The sequence below is a fragment of the Serinus canaria genome, chromosome Z (assembly GCF_022539315.1).
Source record: "Serinus canaria isolate serCan28SL12 chromosome Z, serCan2020, whole genome shotgun sequence".
Lineage (NCBI taxonomy): Eukaryota > Metazoa > Chordata > Aves > Passeriformes > Fringillidae > Serinus > Serinus canaria.
The window spans coordinates 64,027,051-64,053,166 of NC_066343.1; the positions used below are offsets into that span (position 1 = coordinate 64,027,051).

The following is a 26,116-nucleotide window of genomic DNA, read 5'->3' on the forward strand; positions in this document are numbered from 1 at the left end:
GGTATATACTGCATGAAATTTCTGTAAAGGAGAAAGCTGGAGTCACAATTCTGGGCCAAACAGCAAGCCTCTACCACAGATAATTATTCTAATTTATTTTCATGCAGAACCATAAAGCCCAGAAAAGTCAATGTTGAAGAAGTTGGAGCAAATATTGCATAGAGATTTGGTGGAAATAAAATGGGGGAGCAGAATGATAGTTCTCTGTTATTTTCAAAGAAAGTCTTGCATGTTTTGAAGTTGACAGAGTGCTCAGTTTTAAAGAAAAGGATATGGATAAGCAGGTAGCTTCCTCCACGAAATCAGCCAACTTTCCATTTTTTAACATAATCAGCTAACTGAGCTACTAAAGAGATGTCTTACCAAAGAGAGACTAGACTGTACTGCAAAGTTCAAAACACTTCCAAAAATAGCACATTCCAGAATGGTAGTGTTTATTGCCAGTTTATTGCTTCTGGACCTGCATATAAGAGTCCTGAAATTGTGTGTCTCTACAAAGTCTCCTTGGCAAGACTGCATGTAAGGTTGTTTCTGAGCAGAATGGCTCAAAGCATTATACAGAACTGGAACTGAACTGAAAAGCTGAAGACAAGCCATTTATTAAGAAACATAAGAAACATACCAGTTTATAATCAATAGCCTAGGATCAGAACTAATAAACATAACCTCTAAGGGAACACTTCTGTTTTGCAATGAACCCCAGAGGTTTCAAATTCCAAAAATGTGATAGAGATGGTCCAAGTCTTTAATATAATAACTCAGTTCAGGTTTCAAGACTTACTGCATCTGGATCAGACTTCCTTCTGGAATAGTACAGTCATGTTAAGGATGGCAGAGGTATTAGCACTGCCTAAAATGGTTAAGAGTTAACTGTGACTGAAGCATTGGTGAGCCATCTGGGACCACTAAGTGGGTAGGAAATTGGCTGGATGATCACACTCAAAGAGTTGCAGTCAATGGCTCGATGGTCAAATGGAGGCCAATGACAAGTGGTGCCCCTCAGGGGTGGGTATTGGGGCCAGCACTGTAACATCTTGGTGACACTGATAGTGAGACTGAGGGTACCCTCAGCAAGCTGCAGATGACACAGAGCTGGTGCACTGGAGGGAATTGATACTATTCAGAAGGGAGGGATTGTCACAGGCTCTAGAGGTTAGTCTGTGTGTACTGCTTCATAAGGACATGGAGTCCTAGGACAAGGGGTAATGAGTTGAAACTGCAAGAGAGCAGGTTTAGATTAGAGATTAGAAAGAAAATCTTTATGTGAGGGTGGTGAGGCAGCGAGCAGGTTGTCCAGTGAAGCTATGGATGCAACATGCCTGGAAATGTTCAAGGACAGGCTGGACAGGGCCTTGAGCAACCTGGGCTAGTGGGGCAGGGAGGATGGGATTAGATGATCTTTAAGGTTGCTTCCTAAACCTAACTCAAACCATCCTATGATACCCGGAGTAAATGTACTGGAGAAGAATCTGAGAGTTCTATTGGGAAAGCTTTTATACATCTTAACTGATACCTTTACCCCATGAGACAGTGCTTTGTGAAGGCAGATGGGCCCTTTCTCCAGTTAACAAATCATCTGTAACACTAAACTCTGTAGGATGAATTCTGACCCCAGTTACATCTCCACAAGAAAAGTAACTTCCAATATTGCTTTCTGGCAGAATTTTAGATTGACCAGTTTATCAACACTGCATGACAAAACAGAATGGGTTACAGCTCTGCCAGCTCTACAAGACAAATAATGTGAACATTGAAGCACCTCTTCACAATCACTGCTCTACAATATTTGTTTTGAAGTCAATAAAATTGACTAAAAAAGTAAGCATTAATAACATTTCAAGAGTTAGTATTGATTTTATACATAAATAAATACTATTTGGAATATAAACACCCAATTTCCTTCCAAATTCTGCCAAACATGTATGCAATATCACACTTAGTAATTACTGTAAGAGAATGACTTCATCAATCTTTAATTTCTCATTATTTATTTTAATATTTCTTAATGAAATATTCAAAGAAACTTCTCTTTTATACTAATCTCTATTTCATATTTTTTTAAGTTCAGTTTAAGGGCAACAGAATAATTAAGAAACATATATTTGTGACAATACAAATCTATTCAGTGTACTTGCCATAGATCTTTCACTTTCGATAGTTTTGTCTTGTTTTAAATTTAATTCAGTTCTACAGTATTCTTGAAGAAATACAGTAATTAATTTTTAAACCACATGTACTCACTGAATTGATTAGAATGATGGCCAGATCTCTTGAGTGGGTATACTGAAACTAGAATTCCTCAAGGCATATCATTATTGTGAAACTTTTCCTTAAGTTGTTCTGCTTTGTATTTGAGAACTCTACAGCCACTATGGCTAATATATAGATTAAGGTATTTGAAAGTGTTTACAATTCTCTCCATTCCCAACCAACTTAAATAACTTTGCTCAGTAATTTTTTTTTTAATTCACTGTTCCAAATTATTAACATCATATAAGGTTGATACAACATGGTAAACAGAGAATATAGAACTCCTGAATGAAGCAAATTATCATTAATCCTTTGCCAAAATTTAGACTGATTACAACTGACCTGAAGACATTACATTCATGCACAGAGAAGCATTATTCAGTTATCATTAAAAGGGTAAACAAACAACAGAAGGACATTCTTTTCAGCTTCTTTGCTAAAGATCAAAGGTAACAGTGTTATAATTCTCATGTGCAAAACCACAGTGTTTGTGTTGGATGAAAACTTGAAACATACTAAGAAGCTGAGCAAAAAAATCTTTCTCTTTTGGACCTTAAGAAATACTAAACCCCAAAACATTATTTTTGTGAAAGTTCATTAAGATGTTTCTATAAAAAAAGGTGCAAAATTTGGGAAAAACATCCTTATAAGCAAGATTGCTTCTCAGGCTAACAGGTTTCTCCCACAGTCCTGCATGGCTACATAGCTCAGACTGAACTGATTCACTTTGGTCTAACAGCTTATTTCCGGGGCTGGTTAACTCTACAACCATAGAAACTAACCAACCGTACTTCTATCAACAAGTAGGAAATGCCTTCTTAACTTAGAGGCAAATAACAATTTTTTTTCCTTAGGAACTTTATTCAACTGCACAGCAAAACTCTAAAGAGAAGCTTCCTCTCTTCCTTTGCAAACAGTTAATTCAAGAATAGTAGAAGCAGCAAATGGTATTTTGAGAATTCATCAAGAATAACTTCCATTTTTCGAGGAATATGACAAGAGAAATAATTTAAGAAACTTCTGGGCAGCAAGATTCTCAATTTATTGTGTTTCAAAAATTCAAGAGGCGATCTTCCCCTTTTCTTATCAATAAAACAAAGAATAATTCAAGAATTTATTTAGTGAAATTTCTCTCTGCTCACACTTGTATAAATTCTGTGCTTCTTTAGAAAATATTTTCCTTAATCTGAATAGTTAGAAATGTTTTATGGTACAACTGAAAGCAAAAAAAATATCTAGGGAGCAGTTTCCAGGAAAGTAATCAGGAAAATAAATTTAACAACTCACTGCTTTTAATCTTGGATGAAAAAATTGCAATCAAGTAATTTTTCTTTTAAAAGAGAAACAAGGGTTCTTGGCCAGGCAGCTCTCAGGACAGCAAATTTGGGACTGTATGTTTTAGGGTAGCCAACTTAAAAAAAGACATGTCTCTTTTTGTAAAAACAAAATACTAGCTTTTTTCACCTTAAAGAACAGAATCATGAACTACTTACATTCAAAAGCTTCTTCACTGTCATTATCTTCATCAGAACTGATTTCAGCATATTTTGGCTTCTCATTAACTGTGCTACGTTTGCGCTTGTTCATTTTCACACGTTCACAAAGTGGCATGGTGGATTCAATTTCTGCCAGGAGCTCAGGGGGCAACTCCTTTAACACTGACTGATCTATGCTACCTATTAGTGGAGAGTAAGAAGAGCAAATGTAAACCTGAAGACAAAAAAGAGGGTACAATACTACAATGTCTCAGGAACCACTTACAAGACAACCACTAGCAATCAGTTAGATCAGTTAGATAGACCCAAATGTATTTGACAGCCTTTTTTAAAAGCCCACACTGCAAGAAATAATAACACAATAAATTGCATATACATTTCCTTCAATAAAATATTTTCAGTCACAAAAATGAATTACCTCTGAGTCACCTTTTCAATTATCTTTGTAGAATGATATCCTTGCTCTGTTCCACAAAGTTTAGTCTTATTTCAGTTCATCCTTTGAATTTATCAGGTTTTCTAACAATTGTAAGTAAATTATGATTTCTTAGTGCCTCATTAACACTTCTGTTTACTATCATTTATAGTAATTACTGTACCCAAGACAGTAATATTCCCTTTTTCAGTAAGAACAGACAACCTGCGGCAATACTTGTGGTGTCATATGCCTAAATATAGGTCAAATAATTGACAACTCAGCTTTTGCTTCAGATTTTTTCTTACTTCCTGCTGGTAGTTTGATGATGCAATGCAAATTGTTGCTTGATTTTTTTCAAAATAAAATTGAAACATTTTTATTGAATACAGACAAACAGCTAGCTGAACCACAAATCAGGTTTCTTTTCCACAGTGATCAATAGGTAGACAATCATTCTTATAATTTTGAAGCCAAGATTAAATCCATGTGCAGTTAGAATGAAAGAAATTTTCAGGCAAAATATTTCCAACTGACACAAGGAAAACAAATCAATTCAAAAGTATTTTTTTGGGGGTTTGCTTATTTGATGTCCTATTTTTATTTATCAAATAACCTATTACACAGATTTGCAGGTTGTCAGACTGAACTGTTAATGTTTTTCCAGCAACAGAAGAAACATTTTTGTGCAAGTGCCTCTCTCTTCTTCCCAATGCATATTATGTTATTTAGAGAGGAAATCACCTTCTAATTGTTATACACACACATTCATCCAAAAAACCCTATCTCCTGGATGACAATACACTTTAATTGCATTCACTACATCACTACACTAACTTTCTAAAACTTACGTCCATTTTTGTGTTACTATCCTAACTTTTATTGCAAGATGATTTTTTTTCTTTCTCTCTTTAAACATCTTTAATTGGAATTAGAAGAATATTACCATGAGATTCCATCATCAAAATATACTCTCCGAGTCATTCAATAAACAATTTAACTTCAAATGGGGTTTTTGAAGTGACATAGTGAAACATAAACAAAGTAAAGTGATAGGAAAGTTGTCTCTGCTTCCTTCACATTGTGCTCACTGTTACCTATTTGTGCTAGGTTGCCATCCTTACACAATCACCATGTACCAAAGCTACCTAAATTATCAATATTGCTTTTGAAAATGCTGAAAAACATTTCCTGGTGTGGTTGGTTAATGAATAATTTTGTGGGCTATGCACTTGACTTCAGACAAGAAGTACATCAGCACGGGCAGATCATTTCCTCTGTGTGTACCAGCTGCCTGGATGATAGCCAGGTCCAGGCTGGATGCTGCAGAGCTGTGCATCTGAGCACTGTGTCCCCATACTTTCTATACCTATATAGTGCAAAAGAGCTTACGTTCAGCCCCAGAATGCAGAAAAATATACATATACAAGTTTTAAGACAATTTCCATGGATGAAATTCATAGAGGGCTGTAAATCCAGGTTCTCTAATATGTATTTTCAAGTTTAAGCCCGTTGGCAATTTCATTAAAATCAGCAGGACTACACACGTAGCATGAAGTCTACAAAAAATCTGGCCAAACAAAAACACTGCAAAAGACAACTATAAGTAAATGAATGAAAGTTGTATTAAAACCTCAAATAACAAACAAAACTCACAGGCTATTCTATTGTCTCCTAGGAATATCTGTTCTTGCTTTCTTTTCTCACTGACCTTTCATTTTGTACTCATTCTTTAAATATAAATAAAAAATCACAGCATTCATAAAACATAAGTGAAAAAAAGATTACTTTAAATATTTGTAAAACTAATTTTATTTCTGTCTCGAAATTTTCACATTTCTATTTCTCCAGTGCTAAATTCAACTACTGCTTGATTTGCACTCTCTCCTGTTACAGATATTTCAGATTACTGTATAAGCTTACACATTTTTCTTTTATTAGGAAATAAGTAAAGCTTCCTTTATTCAAGTACAGAACACCAGAAAAGAGACAGAATTATTATAAAGCTCTCTATAAGATATCATTGAAGTTTTTCTTTCTGTCACAATGTTTCCTGAAGTAAGTGTGCCACATACCCAGTTTTCTTAGCTGCTGAGGATCGTAAACAACTAAATCTATGGAGTTTTATTTTCGCCGTACAAAGGACTTAAGCATGACTGTACACATATGTACAATTCTAATATATATGGAGAAGGACTTATCAACTGTTCTGAAGAAAATGAGGGGTATTCTGTACTTTTGGTCAAGTCAGGAGCTTGTTAATATTTATTTTACTCTATTAATTATGCTATCTTGAGTCAGGGCAGCTCAAAAGTCACTAGAAATATCCTACTAAATTTATTCTTTAATATCTTCTATTTTATAATGTAGGCACTATTTTTTTTTTTTGTTTAGAGTGGTAAAGAAATACAAGAATTCAGCTCACCTATGAATCCAGTCACATGACAATATGAATTAGGTTATAAAACACATGCTAATGCCTTTTCAGTTTATGGGAAACTTTATAAAACAATTAATAGGATATGTAACACAAACACCTTTAAAATCGACAAATCCATGTACAATCACTTTCAAATTTTTTTGCTAATTTGGCTAAGACCTAGTACCTACTTCCATGTCTTCACTTTATTCAGTTACATTTGGCTCTAGCATGTATGGCTTTTTAAATAGTAAAAAGGAAGTGACTTAACTAAAAAGTTACTTGATAATATAACAGAATGCCAAATATCTTGCTGAAGGACTGTCAAAAAATTGACTGGAAAAACTCAATTTTCTGCAATGTGTATGATCAGTGTACACCACGTCTCAAATGAGACTATAGGTATGTGTAGTCTTCAGATGTCATTTATACATTATTTCAAAACTTCTGCAACTATTAAAGCAAACAACTGAGGAAAAACCCAAACAAACAAAACAAACCAACCAACCAAACATCTAAAACAAAAAAAAACCAAAACCCAAACAAACAAATGAACAAACAAACAAAAACCAGAAGTAAAGTACCATCAAAGCAACATTTTTTTACTGCCAGGAAGAGCATTCTAACCAACTCCACACTGGTGAGACTGAAGGAAAGACACAGAAGAACAATTCATTTCAAAGAAATGCATACATGAACAGTCACTTCTACAGTGCTTCTCCAAACATATGCAATGCTGTCCACAACCAACATGCAAGTTACTTCCCAGAGAAGAACAAATTTTTGGTTCTGCTTGATTACTATCATCAAAAAGTTTCTAAGGAAAGATGTTAATGGATCTTCACCTACTATTCAATGTCCACTGACCCTCAAGATAACATGTTTTCTCACAAAGCATTTCTTTACGAAATATAACACAGTTAAAGGAATCTCAGTGAGAAATTAATTAATCTGGAAGCCCAGTCTCACTTCTTATTATAGTCTGGGAAGATTTTCAGAGGGTTTTACTGTGTATAGTAGAAAAATTTCTATAAATATCTAGAGGATATTTATATATCGTATTACTATATATAGTATACATACACATATATATAGTAATGTAGTATATCTAGTAATATAGTATATATAGTAATATAGTGTATATATATCCCATTACTATATATCTTAATACTATTTATATAGTATTTCCATTCTCCACATATGGCTTAAAAAACTAATGGAAAAGAGCAGATCTGATTCACAGTTCAGTATTGTGCTTTGCAGCTGTAACTTTGTAAAACAGCTTTAGCTAACATTTAGGCATGTGTTATGTTTAGGAGGATCCAGTATCACTTTGCATTGACTTTACAAGTCAAGTAGATCTTCCTGATCCCAGTAGTTCATCCTTCAAGAGAAGTTAAACATTAAAAAAAAGGTAACATCTCTATGGACTTTTGCTGGGTCCATTCAATATGGGCCGCACAATTATTTTTTGACTTAACAATCTGTGTTCATATTAGTTTCACCTGGCTTGATGTAACAACTTCAAACAAGCACCTATGGAAAGTGGATGATTCTTACTGATGGTTAGGTGAGCTTTCCTGGATCAGAGAGGTTGTTCCTGTCATGAAATCAAATCCAACACGAATAAACTCTTATTTTCTATTGAATGATTTACCTCTCCTTTCCAAACTATGGAAGATAACTGCATGGTTCAGATCAGATCTTGGTAAAATTTCTTGTGAACTATGAGCCACCAAGATTAAAATACCCTTAGAAATCTAAACTCTGAATTGCTGTTTTCATAACCATGAGATAGTTAATACAAATATTAACACAAATATTCCACGGAAATTTAAAAATTCCATATTCTTCTATAAATATTCCATATTCTTCTATAAATATTCCATGTATTTCTGTTTCTGCAAAACTGCAATTAAAGTAAATTCATATTTGTAATCTCTCTCTATACTTTGATTTTAAAATGCACCTTTTCTAACTATGAAGAAATTATATGAAAGAACACACAAGGGTCTGAGAAGGGAATAATGCCACCTCTTTGGGGTGAGGATATCAATCTTCCCATTTCTCAGCATTTAGAAATTGAAGTCCAACCACCGAATTTCTATACTAGAGAACTGTCACTCATCGTCATTTGGACATTAAAAAAACACCTACTGACTGCAGCTCAATTTTGCTCTTTTCTTGCTCCTCTTTTGTTACAAAAGACATTACCTGGCACTGAACTTTTCTTATTTTGCTGATGACTAATGTATCCAGTCTTGTTATTATTTTACAGAAACTAAACTCACCTTCCTTAAATATCTTCTCTGAGCATTTGATAAAGGATATTCCTCCCTTTTCAAAGAGAAGCATACAGTCTAACTTTTGTCTTATGTTAGGCATATACATGCAGGAAGGAAAGCAGTTTCTTTCTGGATTAGCTCAACCAATGAAATAAAATATCCTTATACTATAAGAAGAGTGCCACTATCTTGTTGAACAGCCATGTCACTGTAGCTAAAAATGCAGATACTCAAAGGTTAAATCTACAGCAAATTCTCAGCAGATATAGTTGAGTTTTAGATAAGGAACTAAAAGAAAAAAAAAAAGAAAGGACAGAAGTACTTCCCCATGTTATAAGCTGTTTAGAAAATAAACACCCTTCTAAAATAGCTAACTATTGTTACAGCATAGCATTCAGGCACTGGAATGCAAATGGCCACATGAGTGCCTACAAGCTCATAAAGATGTCGCTGGTTAAAGCTGAAAAATCTTTGATTCTTTCTCAAGTGTGCAAATTTAATGACATCACTTCCACCAGGCTCTCCCTTAAAATGCTCCAATGTGTTCTTTATGTGATGCAGTGAGTGCCTGGTGAGAAGTCTGCTGCCCACCAGCTTCACACTTGTCAAAATAATTTTGTGCCCTAAACAGTTTCAGGGACAGAATGGGAAATCCCAGTAACTTTTATAGGTGAATTTAAGTTTTGAGGAGGACATAAATGCTCATATGATGGAAGTTCCACTTTTATCTCAATACCCTATCTTCAGCTGAAAAACACATAATCAAATGAATACTGGTGAAAACAAACTGAATAGGACATTTACACTCTTTCCTCTCTCCCTCTCTCCTTTCCTGCTGTAAAGCTTATGGAAGGGTATACAGCTACATCCTACAGGTTGTATCCAAAAGGACGTAACCCTCTATTGTACCTAAGGATATAACCCCTCTATAACCCATCAAAAGATGCCCTACCCTTATCTTTTGACTACATATATGAAGTGATGACTCCAGAGCTCACCTCACATACACTCATGCCAGAAAAAGGGTGGAGACTGAGATGCCCTCACCACCACTCAAGGGGCTGCACACACAGGAATTCTCTGCTTCAATCAATTTAGCAGGATGAAGAAAGGCAATGTTAGGGAGAAGTATGTCCTACATTTCATAGAACCTGCTCTAACATATTTTTTAAAACAATTCTTCCTCATCTGCCCCAACAGTAGCACAAAGAAAAGGCTCTTAGCATTAAAAAAAAGGAGTTTCAGACTCCCTGCTTTCACTCCAGTCCTTAGCTCTGGCCTTGAAAGACAGGACCCAGACTGGCTGGTCAGAAAAGGATCTGGACATGGCAACAGACCAATTCCATGATACAACAGAGGTCATAATTAATCATAGCTAAGAAACATAGATTCAAAAAGAATTGTACAATAGTACAAAATACTCTGAGAAGAAATAAACATTTTTAGAAGGAGGGAAAATATTTCAAAAGGGAACTCTGAAATACCCAGGAAGAGAGCAGGGAATACATCCAACACACTCTCTCCCAAGATGCCAAGAGAACTCACATTTAGATTGGCATCAATGATGTTCTCAAGGTACATGAGTACTGTAGGAACTTACTGCTGGCCTTATTGCTGACTTTTTGTCTATATAGAAATTGATAAAAGGAGGCTAGAGCAGTTTAGCTTTCCAAGATGCTGTACAAAAAATAAAGTAGTACTCAGAATAAAAAGAAGCAAGGCTAGCAATTGAAATAAATATTATGCTGCACAAACTCCCTTGCTTTTATGAATCAGTGTTGGGGGGTGCTTTTGAATTTTGCTGTCATTGCTTTTGAACATATGCATTGAAATGTAGGCCAACTCAATTTATTGTTTTAAGAAGTTAAGATATTTTGTACAGTTGCAAAACCCAGCATGCAATTATCTGTTAATATGCTTCTATTATAACTCCCTTCAGTACTCAAAAGGGGCTTACAAAAAAAGAGGGAGGGTGGCTTTTTACACTGCCAGATAGCAATAAGACAAGGGGGAACAGTTTTAAAACAAAACAGGAGAGACTTAGTTTAGATGTTGGAAAGAAGTTCTTTACTGAGAGGGTGGTGAGGTACTGGAACAAATTGCCCAGAAAGATTGTGGGTGCCCCACCCCTGGCAAGTGTTCAAGGCCATGCTGGATGGGGTTCTGAGCAACCTGATCCTGTGAAAGGTGTCCCTGCCCATGGCAGGGGGTTGAAATGAGATGATCTTTAAGATAATTTCTAGCCAAACCATTTGTTGACCCTATAATGATTAATGTTTGGGATCTGAAATTTATGACTAATTTATTTTTCCAGCCATGTATTCTGATTGCTTACTGAGCCTGAGACACAAGACCTTAATTAAATAAAATCAGATTATTCAGAATTTCTCTTCTTATAAAACAAAACTTTGTATATAAGGAATATAATACAACCAAAACCTTTGCAGAGAATAAGCAAACACAAACCATTATTTTACATCTTATCTCTAGGCACATCAATTGAGACTTGCTTATTTTTCTTACTATTGCGTAGAAATATTCTCAGTCCTTATCACTGAAAATATTGCATGAAGCTACTAGTTTTGCTTCTTCAAGATAACAATTACATAATGAACAACAACAAAAGATTGCTGATGTTTTAGCTTCAAATATAAAATAGTATAGGAAAATAGCTCTGAAGATAAATAAACAGAATGTATATTTAAAGAAAAGTTATTTAAGAAAAACAACAGTTCAGCAATTTGAAAGACAAAAAAGGTTTCATACTCTTTTTTTCTGTTTGCTGGTAGTATTCCCACAGAGCAAAAAATAAACTCCAAATTTTTAAGTAAATAGTTTAAATTTTCTTACATGAAAAGGGTCACCTAAAACAGTTGACCACGCTGAGCAACAGAAAAGTTAACGCGCCAGAAGCAAATATGAGGCTTTTTGGTATTTGTATTTAGTCAAATTTATCCTTTGGCTAGTAGAAAATTGAAGCCAAAAAATTCAAGCACATATCCCTGAACATAAGCCAAGATTAATATCCACCTTTAGATCCATAGACATATGAACAAGTCTGCATTGCCAACTGTCATTGACATCAGGCAAATTGCTGGGCCACCTTTACACATTGCAATGCATTGCTGCAAAAATTATTTGCACAAAATAGCCATAGCTATTCCCAGAATCAAGAGGAACTCAATCAAGTGTCCATGTCCATGAACCAAGAGCAGTTTTGGACTTTCAAGAAATTGTTCTGACAAATTAGGTAATAAACGTATATCACTTACATTTGCCAAAGTAATTTTTAAAAAATGAACTAATTAGACAATGCACTCCTAAATCTGCAGACAAAACATCATATTTCAGACAAATCAAAGTATAATGAAATTGGTGGGTTGGGTCAAATTCAGTGTTGCTGCTAAGAATTCAATGTGACATACCTGAAGTTCACTCTTCCTATCCAGAAAAATACTGTAGGAGCAAGAATGAAAATATTTACCTTAGTAGCAAAGTCTAAAGTAGGAAACAAACAGCAGGAAGGCAGCCACCAGGCAAGGCTCTGTGCTGAAAATGTCACCTCTATTTCCAGTAATACATCAACATAAGGAATTACTCCAGTGTGCAGTGACTGATTCCTGCTATGTACCAATACCAGCTTATCTAACACCTACTTTTGAAAAACTAGCACCAAAAATGAAGGCCCCAGAGAGTACATATAATGCCCACACAAATCCCAGCTACCTTCTGGAATGGGGCAGACATACCATACCTTAAAATTCCCTGCAAATAGAAGCAAAACCATTCCAGTGCAAGTACGTTGGAGAAATCACATCTTCCTAGACTCTAACAAGTTATATATAGTTTAGACTTTTTCCTAAACAATGCTTGGAATATTTTTCAAAATGTGAACCTTTTAATACAGGAAAAAACCCCAAATAATCAGGGCTCAATGAACGAAGTGCATATTAAAGTGGATCCTCTGCAAACCCAACAAGTATCTTGAAATACTTCTAATGGCACAAGGGTAAGCCAGTCCCTCTTCTAGCCTAGTCAAGATGAGAGGAGGTGATTATTAATACACCAGAAGAGAGAAAAAACTGATAGACTGGAGAACTCTTATGAAAGTCATAACTGTTTTTCTATAATTACAATTAAATTTTAGTTTCAAGAAGGTTTAAATGTTTGAGCCAAGAAGAGTCATAAATTTTCTGCTGTAAATGCTGAAATACAGTACTTTTTTCCCTCTGAAATGTGTCATAATTTTCTACAGATCCACCTGGTGCTGCATCCATAGCAAGACGGTCAGCAGGTTATTACTCTGGCCTTGACACATGCAAATGCAATTGCTACCAGGAACTTCAGGACAGTGATTTCAAATTCAAGATATATGGAACTGAGGATTTTTCACAATGCTAACCTTTAGAAAAGCACAATTTTATGGGATGCAAGCTGAGTTTCAAATTTTTCCTTTCCCCAGTTAGTATGTTTTTACTCCAGTTATTTCCTTGTGGCCCCCTCTGATTTTGTGTCTGTCCCAGCATTAAGAAATTGTTATTTTGGAAACAAATTAGTGTGAACTCTAAAATTTGATGTGTTAACATTCATAACCCAATTCTGCCCTTAGAGAATTCCTGTACATGTAGGAATTAAACAAGGTTTAGAAGTGGTACTTCCTTTCTGCCCACAATTTTCATCTGTACCATTATGTACCTTTAAGTAGTTGGGCTACACTAACTAGAAATCAGTGAGAGGCATAACAAGTTCACTCAGCTGAGGCCACACAATCTGGATACAGCTTTTCATCCTGAAATACTCCATTTCTTATCACTACTAGAAGATAATTGATTGCTGTTTCCCAAGTGAAACTATTTCCAACAATTCTAGAACCCAAAGACAGACTGTCATGTTACACAAACACTAAATCAGAGTTACTACAGGCTCTGAAAAAGTCACCTGGAAGTAAAAAAAACCCCAAACAAACCAAAACCCCCAAACAAACCATGTAAGCACAGAACACAGAAGAATCCAGAAGTGTTGTATTAACGACATGAAGATGATTAAGCAGTAAGATTTTTAGCTGATCCTTTAAAGAGTATGTATGAAAAGCACCTTCAAAGAAATGTCAAGTCTTTACTCAAATTTCAGATCAGAGCAGCAGGAAACATAGTATATTTTAGGAAGACTTGTAGTGAGCAACAAAACCTTATGTCTTCAGCTTTGTGTTGCGAAGATAATTAAATCTACACAATGGAGGCATTGCATTCAGATCAGAATTTTTTTCCCCTTAAAACAACAAACCCCTTTAGGTGATATAGGAAGATCCAAAAGACACTTGTTTTGCAAAGACAATCCTTCAAACATATTATAAACCTACTCAGATATCTTGCACAGATAGTTACAGTTTCTCTCATTACTTATACTTAAAAAAGGAAAATTTGTCCTGTTCAGAATGAAGTAACCATGAAGCTACTAACAGCTCCCATCCCAACATAGCTGATCAGCATAGCTCTAAAAAAGCAGCAGAGAAGGTGTCCACTGAAGCTCTGAAAAGAAAGTACAGCAAACATGACCTCCTCATTGCAGGCATAAGCTTAAAGGGAAAAGTTTCATGGGTACCACAACAACATATATTTGCATTAAAACCAAGATAAAAGACATTAACAGATGTTAAAATCAGACAAAGAAAATGTCACAGTTCATTCTGACCTGGACAAAACTGGCCACAAGATTTCACCACAAGACCCTGTAACAAAAATACTATGAAAAAAATCATAGTAATTTTCTTCTGAGATACACTGAATCTTTCATAAAAATGCTCAAAGATCAGGGAAGAGAGAAAAATTACTTTTTCCTTGTAAACGCCAAAAGGGACTCTTGGATTGCTTTAATATTAAGGGTCACATACTGTGGCTATCCGTCCCGTTCGTAACATGATTTCAAACATGTCTATAAAATTTGGTGACAATATTACCTTGTCTTTTTGAAGTTCAATACAAATAAAGGCACGATTTTAAAATTTAAAATTTGCTAAAACAATGCAAAAAGTTGTACAGACTTTCAGTTTGCAAAGAATTAATTGTAACTTAATGTGAGTCAATTTTATTGAGTTTTGTAATGAATGGTAATTAGCTCCTTAAGACAGAACACTAACTAAATGGTGTTTTGAACTAGCTGAACAATCCTATTTTAATCTGCTTTTCAGATAAATTCTAGCAATGATGTTGTACATGACAAAGCCAGGAGAAGACATTTTCTTGAGGGAGGGATGGATGAGAAAGCAAAAAAGAAGGGACAAGAGATACAAGGGTAATGAAATAAGAGAAAGTAAAATATACTAAGCTACATGGAATAAGAGGCATGTGAGAAGTTGAATAATGATGCTAAAAGGCAACACTGGAAAAGAATTACTATAAGCTACCAAGTAGTATAGGATGAACTAAAAGAAGATTTATGAAAATTACAGTTCTTAGTGTATTAAAAAGTTTATAACTAAAAATGGCACCAAGTTAAACTGCGAACACTATTTCAACTGGATTGAGAACATGTCAGCGGCATAAATACATCTACATCAGTTAGCTGTTGACAAATAGACTTTGCCTTATGAAGAGGGATAACTTTATAAAATTTGTATCTTTTAAACACTGGAATTCACCTGGTAAATTAGCATGTGTTCTAGGAAGTAAGCTACCAGAAAAAAAAAATACAGAACTAAATTTACACATCAAAAATCTGCAGTTCAAAGACACTTTCTCCAAAATCTGCCAGCTGAACACTCAAAACATGATTTAGAAGATAAAAATAGTTACATTATTCTTTTCATGAAACCTTTTTCTAGTATCATTGTAAAAACCTTATTCCAAATACAACTGCAAAAAGACTGGTATCAGATTCAAGCAATTTTTTCCCTGTAAAACATGTCCCAAGTTACTTAAAAGTTCAAGAAATGCAAGAAAATTATGACTTCAGAAAGAAAAAAAAAAGCAGAAAAACATTGTAGAGAAATTATAAAACTAATTTTAAAATCAATGCATTGCTCATCTCTGACAGCTACTAGAATCATACCAAAAGTCATGAAAACCTTTACACATTACTAAAGCATTCTACATACATAACCACATAAAATACAGACTACAAGAAAAAGTAATTCAGAAACATTTTTGAAAGCATACATGCACTGCCTATTGCTCAGAAGACTTGCAAGTAACTGGCTTTCTGCACATAAAAATGTGCAAATTCAAAATCTATCCTACTGAGACTAAACTTCAGTACCACCAGAAATTTAGCATTTCCTACCAAGGACATAAGGGTTTCATCTGAAAGCTTCAGATTAAACTGAGAATAAAAATATCATAATTTTATGGCTAACTGTAGATACCTATTATTAGTAATTGAAACTTTGCCTCTTTTGAACTTCAAAAAGGGACAGGGATAATGTTCTTATTTCCAGGACAAAGAGAAATCCCTAACAAGGAGGCTAATATTTTACAAATATGTAAAATACACGACAAATTATTATTAAGGCTTTTTAGAGTTAATATAAACTGGTTAGTAGATAGAAAACAGGCATAGCACAAGAAATTATTGATACAGAAAACACCTCTTTACAAGTGCACATAAAATAGTCATACATTCATGAAGATGATTTCTACATAATTTCTTACCAGATTAGCTATGTTACAAAATGTTTTAATCTTGAATTCATTATACACCTGGAAATGGATTTATACATCATCCTGCATACAGTTGTAAACCTCTCCTCTGGCTTTTATCAGTCTATTTTAAGACATGACAACTCTCTAAACATGACTATATAAGAAATTTAAATTCTTTAAAGTTAAATGTTAAAAAAAGGAAATCCAACCAGTTAGTAATACTGCTTTCACAGTATGAAATGATCTATTCAGTCTGAAACCAAAGAAGCCAAAATGAAAGTACCAAGAAAAAAAAACGGATCTTATTTTTAAAAGTGTTAAATCTGCAAAAGAGACAATCAGTTAAATATCAAACCTACAAGCTATGCTAAATTATTTCCTGCCCATATTACTAATTTCAAAATACCAGCTAATTGTTCAGCTTTCTTCTTCCTGCATATAACAGACACTAGAGACAATGATGTAAGAAGTCTCCTACAGACCAATCATTTTTCTAAGCTGCTGTCACAAAGTCTCAAGTATGGAGACTCCTCAACTGATTTTTGTCTACAGCGTTAAAGAGGTAGGTGAGACTTTTCAACTATGTTCTTACTACCACCATGCTTTGGAAAAAAACATTTAACTTCAAAGTAAAAACATGCTTTGGAAAAAACCATTTAACTTCAAAGTAAATACGAGAAGAATCTTAGGGCTTGCATACTTAGTATTTTGCATCATTCCAGCTGCAATATTTACAGTAGTGGCAGTCCTTTATACAGACACACCGAAACCAGGTAAAATTATACACACGACAGATACATTTCACCAGATAAATTACCAGATAAAACTAATACAGCGGAAGTACATTGTAAGACCAGTGTTGCAAGATTAAGTACTTGTACTGAAGTAAATTAATAAATAATTTCAGGTACATTTCTAGCAAGATTTCTGATAATATCAAGTCCTTAGACTAGTTTCACTTTATTTCTCAACATAGAAGCAAGCATATAAACTATCAAATGTTTGCATTTAATTTCTAGCAGCAGAAGTAGAAAGTCTGCAAAACTCAAGTGTAAAAGATACAATGCAATTAATATAAAAACAATCTTACCTTTATTAGGTTTGGATGACTTGTTCTTGTTAGGTTTAAAACAAGAGCCCCTTGATTTATCTTCTCTGTCCTTAATAAATTTCTGCACGTCATCCAAAGAAAGCTTTTGAAGGACAACTACAGGCTTAGCTCCTTTATTTAGATCTTCAACTAGCCCAATCTTCTCTACTTTGTCCTTATGTTCACCTCTAAATTCAGTTTTCCTTGACTCCTGAGTAACATTGCCATCTTTATCACGCTTGATTTTTGGAATGACAAAATGTTTCAATGCGCCAGATCTCGCCCCCAACAAATAACTGGGAAACTCTGCTTTATTGTCACCATGTGCCTTATTACTATCTACTTTACTCTTATTACCATCTGTCCTTCGTTCATCCTTGCTGTTTGGTGACTTAAAACCAGGTTTATCAGGTCTTGATTTACTAGAATCCCCTTTACCTTCCTGTTTAATACGAGGGCTGTCAGGCCTTGATTTCTGATCCCCAGAAGAAAACCTTGAATCACCAGACTCATGCCTATATTTCCTTTCAAATTTCTCAGGTTTTGAACCATCAGATTTAATACCATGCTTAGAATCATGTTCGTTTTTGTTTGAGGATCTCAAATATTCAGGCCTTCTGATCTTGGATGGATCTCCTCTGTATCTCTCTGACTCCCCCCTGTCCTCAGATCTTTGTTTAAGGCTGTCATGGTCACGCCTTGGTGTATCAGAAACTGAGCGCCCATCAGGCCTTGGTTTTGTTGGATCAGGTCGACTTTCAGGTTTCATCCTTGAAGGATCAGATTTCACATCCAGTTTGTGCCTAGATATTTCGATTTTCTTGTCTGACAAAGGTTTACTGGAGTCCCTCCTATTATCGTGTTTGTGTTTAGGTGTTTCAGGCCTTCCTTCACTCTTCTGTTTTGGTGTTTCAGGTCTGCCTTCACTCTTCTGTTTTGGTGTTTCTGGCCTTTGCCGTATTTCCTGTTTGCCATTATTTTGTTTTCCCTCATTTTGTTTCATCTCCATTTGCCTGCTCTCATTTTGTTTCAATTCTGTCTGTCTGTTCTCATTTTGTTTCATTTCCATTTGTCTGCTTTCATGTTTCACTTCTAACTGCTTGCTCTCATTGTATTTACTTTCCAACCGTCTGCTCTCATTTTGCTGGAATTCCATTTGTCTGTTTTCATTTTGCTGGATATCTGTCTTTTGACTTTCAAAGTCTGACTTTTTCCTAAAAATTTCTGGATGGTTTTCAGGTTTAAATTTAAGAACTCCAACAGTGTCTTCTTGGGGAACACACATAAATCCGTCATTATACTGCCTAATTTCTTCAGGTTTTTTGATGGCGTCCAAATCCTGAGTTACTGTTGCCTGAGAGTCTGCTCTTCCTGCTTGCTGCAGATCAATACTAACCATCAGTGCTGGCCGTGCCCCATTTCCTGCAGAACCTGTCTCCTGAGAAGCTGTTCTATTTCCTCCAGTAGCACCTCCAGCCTCTGGTGGTTTGTTTTCTTGTTTTCGCTTCTTTAGAGGCTTATCTGCAAGTTAAAAGAGAAAAAAACCACAAATTATATACAAAAACTGATAAAAATTCAAGAAAGAATGTCCACTCCCTTCCACTCCCATAATGAATCCTCCACAGCATGGATGTGCACACAAAACAAAATCCACTGAATTTAAAAGCAAGAACAGGACTTCTCTAACTAACACTTTTTCATGTATTCAGACCATATCATCCATTGTCCGTTTCCCGCAAATGTCAGCTAATCATTAAAAAAATCCTCCCTCAAAACATATGAAATCAAAGGTCCGGTATAATTCCCAAGTGAACCACCTAATAAAGCAGCTGCAATACATAAGGACCAAAAAACCCCAAACTCAATTAAACTTGAAGCAGAAGTCTGAAAAGTCAAAGTTAAGGTGCAGCTCCACAACTAGTTTTTGAGGAATACTACTATAGAAGATACCTTCTGCAGATCCAACCTGCTTTGTTACACAAGTACTAAGCAAGGATCTGCAATGATTATGACAGAGGTTTTCCCTACTTGGTTCAGTGGATCAGCTGGACTTCACACACATTTTAGTCAGGGAACACACAAACAAGGAACAAAACTGATAAAGTAACTATTCCACCCCTCCATGTTTCTCTTTGAAACAAAACAGTAAATCAAGGGTTGGAGTCTCTACCTTAACACATGCATATTAGGTGGGGGACCACTACACACTTGAAAACTTGAGTAATTTTCTCTTTGCAATCATAATGTTTTCTATAGATGAAACACTAAGTATAGTGAAAATTTTCTGTCAAGAACCTGACTCTGCAATAAGCCTTTCAGTTTACACTAAAAAACATTAAGAGCAGAATACAGAAAAATTAAGTCAACCACCTGTAATTTGGTAGAATTCATAGAAATGAGTAGCACATGGATGTATCCAAAAGAGTATTTTCTACCCATATAAAACTACAACCCATCTATATTGCCAACACAGAACTCTAAACTAAAAATAATTTCTGCCATGCAAACTAGATGCTCTACGTGCACTAAAGCTTTTATTCACATTTCTCAACTACCACTGCATAATTTGTCAAAAAAAAATTACTTTCTCTGTAATCAGGGAATATGACTGTAAATCTAAGGAATTACTAAACATTGCCAAAATGCCTAGACCACAAATGCAAAGCATGAAAAATACCGTACTTTGTGCCTAGGTTTGTGGTGCCTTATCACCAGATGCAATGAACCAGCTCTCCTGCTCAGAGTAGGTGAATGAACAGTAAGGAGGATACAATCAAGAAATAGGGAAATAAATGTAAATGAAAAAACACACACAGTCCTCTGGAACTGTAAACCAGAATCAACATATGAATTCTAATTTCTTGTAAATTTTTAGAAGATTCTTATTTAGAAATACTTTGAAGATCACCTCCAAAATTAAAATTAGGCCACAATAACATGGTCAAATCCAGAGATATGAACAGGCTTTTTTCCCCATCATTTTCATCCTTAAATCTATTTGGATACCTCTAACTTTCTAAAACTCAAAAATTTTGTGCAAGATTTAATGGCTGGAAGACAGTAAAGACAGATACAATAAACTCCATGCAGAAACTGATCAACTGCAAATGAAGAATTTTGCAAAGCTCAACAGAAGCCTGTAGGAATGAATGCCAACTTTATGATAGACATGTGAGGCAAAATAAATTTTCCAAATCAAAGATGCAGCTTTTTAGCATGGAGATTTTTGCTTTTTCTCTGCTACAGAAACTGCTGGATTCATATGAGGACTTATAGACGAATTTTTCTTCCCTGTGGATTAGAACAAATATACATACATCCACACATATCGTTACCTTACTGCTCAATTAAAACCCTTTACATTTTGAAATCTAAGTTCAGAAACTTGTGTTCTTATGACAAAGTTGGTCAGCCTCGTCATTTTAGTCCAGAAATGCCAGGCACACTGAAAAAGTCCTGAAAAGCCCTGATGGTGGATCTAACAGTAGTCTTTAAGACGTTACTGTTATTCATTATCTGCTCCATTTCTTTAACCGAAGTTATCATCTGTAGTAGAAGGGAAAACACATTTGTATTTCCATAACTACTGTCTAATGGATCACCATAAGCCACTCATGAAGGTGATTAGCATTAACCTACCAGGCTGGCTGAGTGGTTCAGCTTTAAGCAAGAAAATGCTTTCCTCGCCTATGCCTATTACAGGAGCAGATGGCCACAAGCTGTGTTGCCTTAGACAGCTGTAGCTGGATCAACCAAAACTCACCTTTCAGAGCCCTCATGCTGAAGGCACCAAGAACAAACAACCAAAACAATTCAAGTAGGGCCAATTTTCTTGCTTGGACTTCTGTAAGTGACCAGGCTCAACACGCTGCTGCTCTTCATCATCCAAAATGTCAAATTGTAAGTTGAGAACACATAAGTAGATGATCACATCACAACTTGATACACATATTCCCTCTAAATATACAGCTCTTCTGATGCACATTCTTCATTTATCTTGACATTAGATTATTGATGTTTTAGTAACTTGACATCTTGCCTGAGAAGAAAGGGACACCTTCATAGTTTTATTTTCTTAGATGGAAATGTGATTGCAGACAGAGTTATAGATCACCCACAGATTTCTTCTTATTTCCAGTACATCTTGAAAGTGAGCCTCAAAACTAGACTCAATGATTACTACTTTTCCTCTGTGAGAATTCTGGATCTAGGACTAAAAAAGCTGTCCTAAGTATAAGAAAATATCCAGTTGAACCACAGCAAAAAATACACAGTACCACTGCCTTCATAAAGCATAATGAAAAAACTCCATTGAATAAGTACAAAAACTGTTTAAGTTGACTTAATAGCTACAAAAATTTGAAAGCTGAAACATACCATTGGATTCTGAGGGCTTCATAAAATCTTGAACTCACTTTCAGCTATACAAGAATTAGAATCAGTGAGGTGGGAAGAGAGTAGTGAACTTCTAAAAGCAGATGTCTTCAGATCTTCTCTTTTTCAGTTGAATATACACAAGTTCGCATATAGCTTCGTTAAGTCACAAGTCCCAAAATGAACAGATGAATTTTTCCAATATCCATTGAAATATACTTCATATCCTTCAAGGTATCATTTCAGAGACAGTAGTATTTTTTTGGGGGGGGAAAATACTTGGATCTGGGACTTCACCAAACTATCAATCTAATGTCTTTGAAATCTTACAGACCTAGATCTGAAACTTGTTGCAGTTCCAAATATATTGGCTCACAATCTCTTTAGTCCAGAAAAGTGTGATCAGGATGTTTTTGCTTCTGTCTTTGTAACAGTTTTCATAGTAAAAGGAATATGTATTAAGTTACAGAAGAGCTTTCTGACTATATTAATGATTGGGTATCCTAGTTCGTTGTTTTCAGATTCTTTTCAAAACAATTATTCATTCATCCATCCACCTCTCTCTGAGGTTGTAGATATACTCAAAATATACCTATATTTTTTCTGGTTATTTATGGTAGTTCAGAGAATAGTTACTCTTTGTATGAATCTTTTTGACCTAGCAAATTCATAAGAATGTTCTCTTTACCTTGCAACATGCTCACTAAAAGGCAGTACTTTGGAACTCAAAGAAAGGTCATAAACTACACTATACTAAAAAATAGTAGAGGTACTCTATCAAATGAAATTATTCACCATGGCACAAGAAACAAAACATTACTGGAACGACAAGTTTGACATGGGAAAAAAATCAGCTGGATTTCCAAGTGGTAATATCCCACCAATCCTCTTATGAAGAGCATTCCTGGAGAAGAGGTTATGGCCTTCACCTTTGGAAATATCTGCATATCAAAGTTATGAGTACTTTAAGATTTAGAATTTAATTAATTAATTACTGTGGAACCTTTCTGCAAAGAACCACATTGCACTGAAATAACCACAGACATCATGAGATACATTTCTGCTGAAACTACAAGTCAATTGTGATTTGAAGAACATTTATCCTGAAAAGGAGATATGCTTGGAAGCTGAGGAAGTGTTAGAAGCAGCAGGTGGATGAGGAGAGCTGTATTATAAATGTATCTCTATTCTTTTACTCACCCTGGAATCTTTCCAAAGCAACGGTGAAGATACCATTAGCACTGAAACCCTCTATATTACTGCTTCCTTGCAAACCTGATGATTGTCTTAAATGCCAGAACAAACTCTTTAAACAACTGAGTATAATTGGATGATACTCAGTACTAGAACTGCTTGGTCTATCAATTGAAAACAGGCCTTTTGTAAGTATCTATGAAAAGGTAACAAGTCTAAACAATAAACATAAGCATGGTTGCTAAGCTTCTTTTTAGTAGAATGGTAACACTTCCTTCTATTAATACAGATAAATTTTTGCTTCCCCATTTTACACCCTGCAAAGGACTCAGTGGAAAACTTGATATTCAAAATGGTTATTTGTGAATATTCTCCTCTTCATGGACACAAAAAAGATTGATCCTCTTATGCTGAATTCTAGATGAACCATTTAAATGGTGATTGAATGTATAAATTTTGTTTTTGTAAAGGATAACCTTTAAGAGTTTCACAGTTTTAAACCTTTAACTCTTCTCATATCAGAGAATACTAGGGTGTGCTTCCACTCATTTGAAATAGCACTTATTTAATTATATCACAAGTTAACAAATTTAACTCAAATATTCTAGTCCTAAGAGGTTATTACATATTGTCAAACCTCTTATTTTTTAACAACATCAGAGACAAGTCAGACAGGGGCCAACTATAAACTTATCTTATTTAAGCTAGCAATCAAGATTAGAAATTTTCGACATATGACACATAGCTAAATGTTCAAATAACAAACATGTCTACTGTCAACTGTTTCCTTTTCTTAGTTATTTTTCACAGATCTCTTTGAAACTAAGTGCCCTGTCCCTCCCTACAGTGCACTGTAGACCACAAGAATCTAATCTGTATACAAGGAATCTTTTAAATTACTTCAGTTGTATCAGTGGAGTTAGGACAAATATCCATTCTTTACTGCTCCCTCATGTACGCACAATCCGTAAGAATTTGCTCCCATCTGACTTCCCCTCAAAGTCTTATGCCAAATGAAAAAAGGAATTGAACAACCAACAAAACCCTTCCCTGCAGCAGAAGAGATTTCCACACTACTAGCTCTTCCCCTTGAAGGAGAGATACAGCCAAAACAGGGTGAAGATTTTATTCCCTCTACTTCCTCCTTTACAGAAGAAATAAAGAAAGTACAGTCATGAACCTCGTATAAGAAGCTTTATAGAATGGTACATAATTCCAAAAATCTCTGAAGAGACCAAAGGACTTTCAGCTTCTGCAGTTCAAAGGAACAGACTTGGAAGACTCAGAAGATAAACACCTGCTACTCTTTCGTGGCCAGTTAAAAGATTTCATCAAATTTCTGGTCATTGACCAAAAAGGAAACCCCATCAGAATGATGTCTAAACTCACTCAGTTTAAAACACAAAAAGGCTATGGCGATCCCTGACATGCCTTAAAGTGCAGTAGACTTTATCAAAATTAGGATTCAGAAGTTTTGATTGTTTTCTTAAATATAGCAATAACACAATCATCATAGTGTCTTAGGAATTTTTCTACTTAAGGATGTCTGGTTGCTCACTATTCTCTGTCAATTATAGTAATAAAAAGGAAATGCTAGACCAGCAAATAACAGAAGAATTGAACTGTAGAAAAGTATAATCAAATATCTACATTTCTTTAGAGACTGGAAACTCTGACTTAAGCTCCCTGAATTTAATATTGCTTTCACAAACCATATGACTTTAGTTTATTTATGAGATAGGTTTTTCAGCATAAACACTAGGTTTTACCCATGTGATTTTGCACAAAATTACAGTTTTGTAAACTCAAAATATCTGAGCAAAACCTCAAGTGCACTTTGTTAGAAATACCCAGTGTAGCATTCCACAAGAAAAATGCAACACGCTAACATCAGAATGAAAACTTTTAAGCATCATGGCTAACTTTATCCAATTAGATTTTAATTCATTGGTATAGACAGAAAACTTTAGAAATAAACAGTGACTTTCCCTTCTCCCTTCCAGCTGCTGATTTCGTTCTGCCTTGTACTCAAAAATATCATCAATTAACTAGATTAACATTTATACTCCATGACAATGAAAAAGAAATATTGTTTCTTCTTAAGTTAATGTCACCATGAATTTACTGACTGTGAACTACAGAAATACCGGGCTTAAGCTCTTAATAGGGTTTATTAACTACTTGCGCCATTTCTTTATCAAGATTTAAATTCATTATAAAGAAATGTCTGTCCCAGAATGTAAGTCATTATTGGGTTAATGGTATCATAAATCCTCTCATCCAACAGGTACAATCAAGGATTACATTACATGCAATTTATATTGAATTTTCTAGCCTTAGTTTGCAGTGTAGGCTGAAACAAAGAAGGTCTCTTGCTAAACTGCTATAGTTTAGTTATTTTCTACACCTTCTTACAAGAGCAGTTTCCTGCACTACCATATGTAAAGCACAATCCGGTATAAATAGAGGAATTTTGATTTCATTTTACATATGAGCACAAATAAAAATGCTATTAAATTATACGATCCTACCTTTTTTAAAAATATTTTTCATTTGTAAAGTGTATTAATCTCTATAAAAACTGTAAAAGGAAGTAACTTTTCATGGATAGGTGTAAACATGGCAACATTTCATTGCAATTCCTCTAACAGAACAGGAATTTCTTCCCCTTACTTTTCTTAAAACATGTCTGAACACACACAAACACAAAATCTGTCTTTTATAGGACTTGGAGGCTGCAAAGCTGTGTTTTTCTGGAAGAGCTATATAAGGTGGCAGTTTAATCCATTACATCACACTACAAAACGCAGACCTAATGAAAGCTTGAATACACAAAACACACAATACCTAAGTCTCACATTCTACTATACAGACACTCATTTATCTCTAACAATCTATCTCTTCACCTTCTTTACAGGTATTAATGACTGTAATCTGCAAGATTACTATACAAATT

The 26,116-nt window shown here is 35.0% G+C and overlaps 1 protein-coding gene across 7 annotated transcripts in view; it reads right to left on the reverse strand.

Annotated features, from left to right (window-relative positions):
• Positions 1-26,116, reverse strand: part of NIPBL (NIPBL cohesin loading factor) — a 157,964-nt gene that overhangs the window by 38,988 nt on the left and 92,860 nt on the right. For 4 of the 7 annotated variants that reach the window (XM_030236653.2, XM_030236655.2, XM_030236652.2 and 1 more), the window contains 2 exons: positions 17,593-19,113; positions 3,744-3,926 (listed from right to left, as the gene is read on the reverse strand). In XM_030236653.2, the coding sequence (XP_030092513.1) occupies positions 3,744-3,926; positions 17,593-19,113 (1,704 nt within the window). Of the gene's footprint in view, positions 1-3,743; positions 3,927-17,592; positions 19,114-21,355; positions 21,603-26,116 lie in introns of those variants that run through there. The other 3 variants (XM_050986877.1, XM_030236657.2, XM_030236656.2) reach the window with 2 other exon arrangements.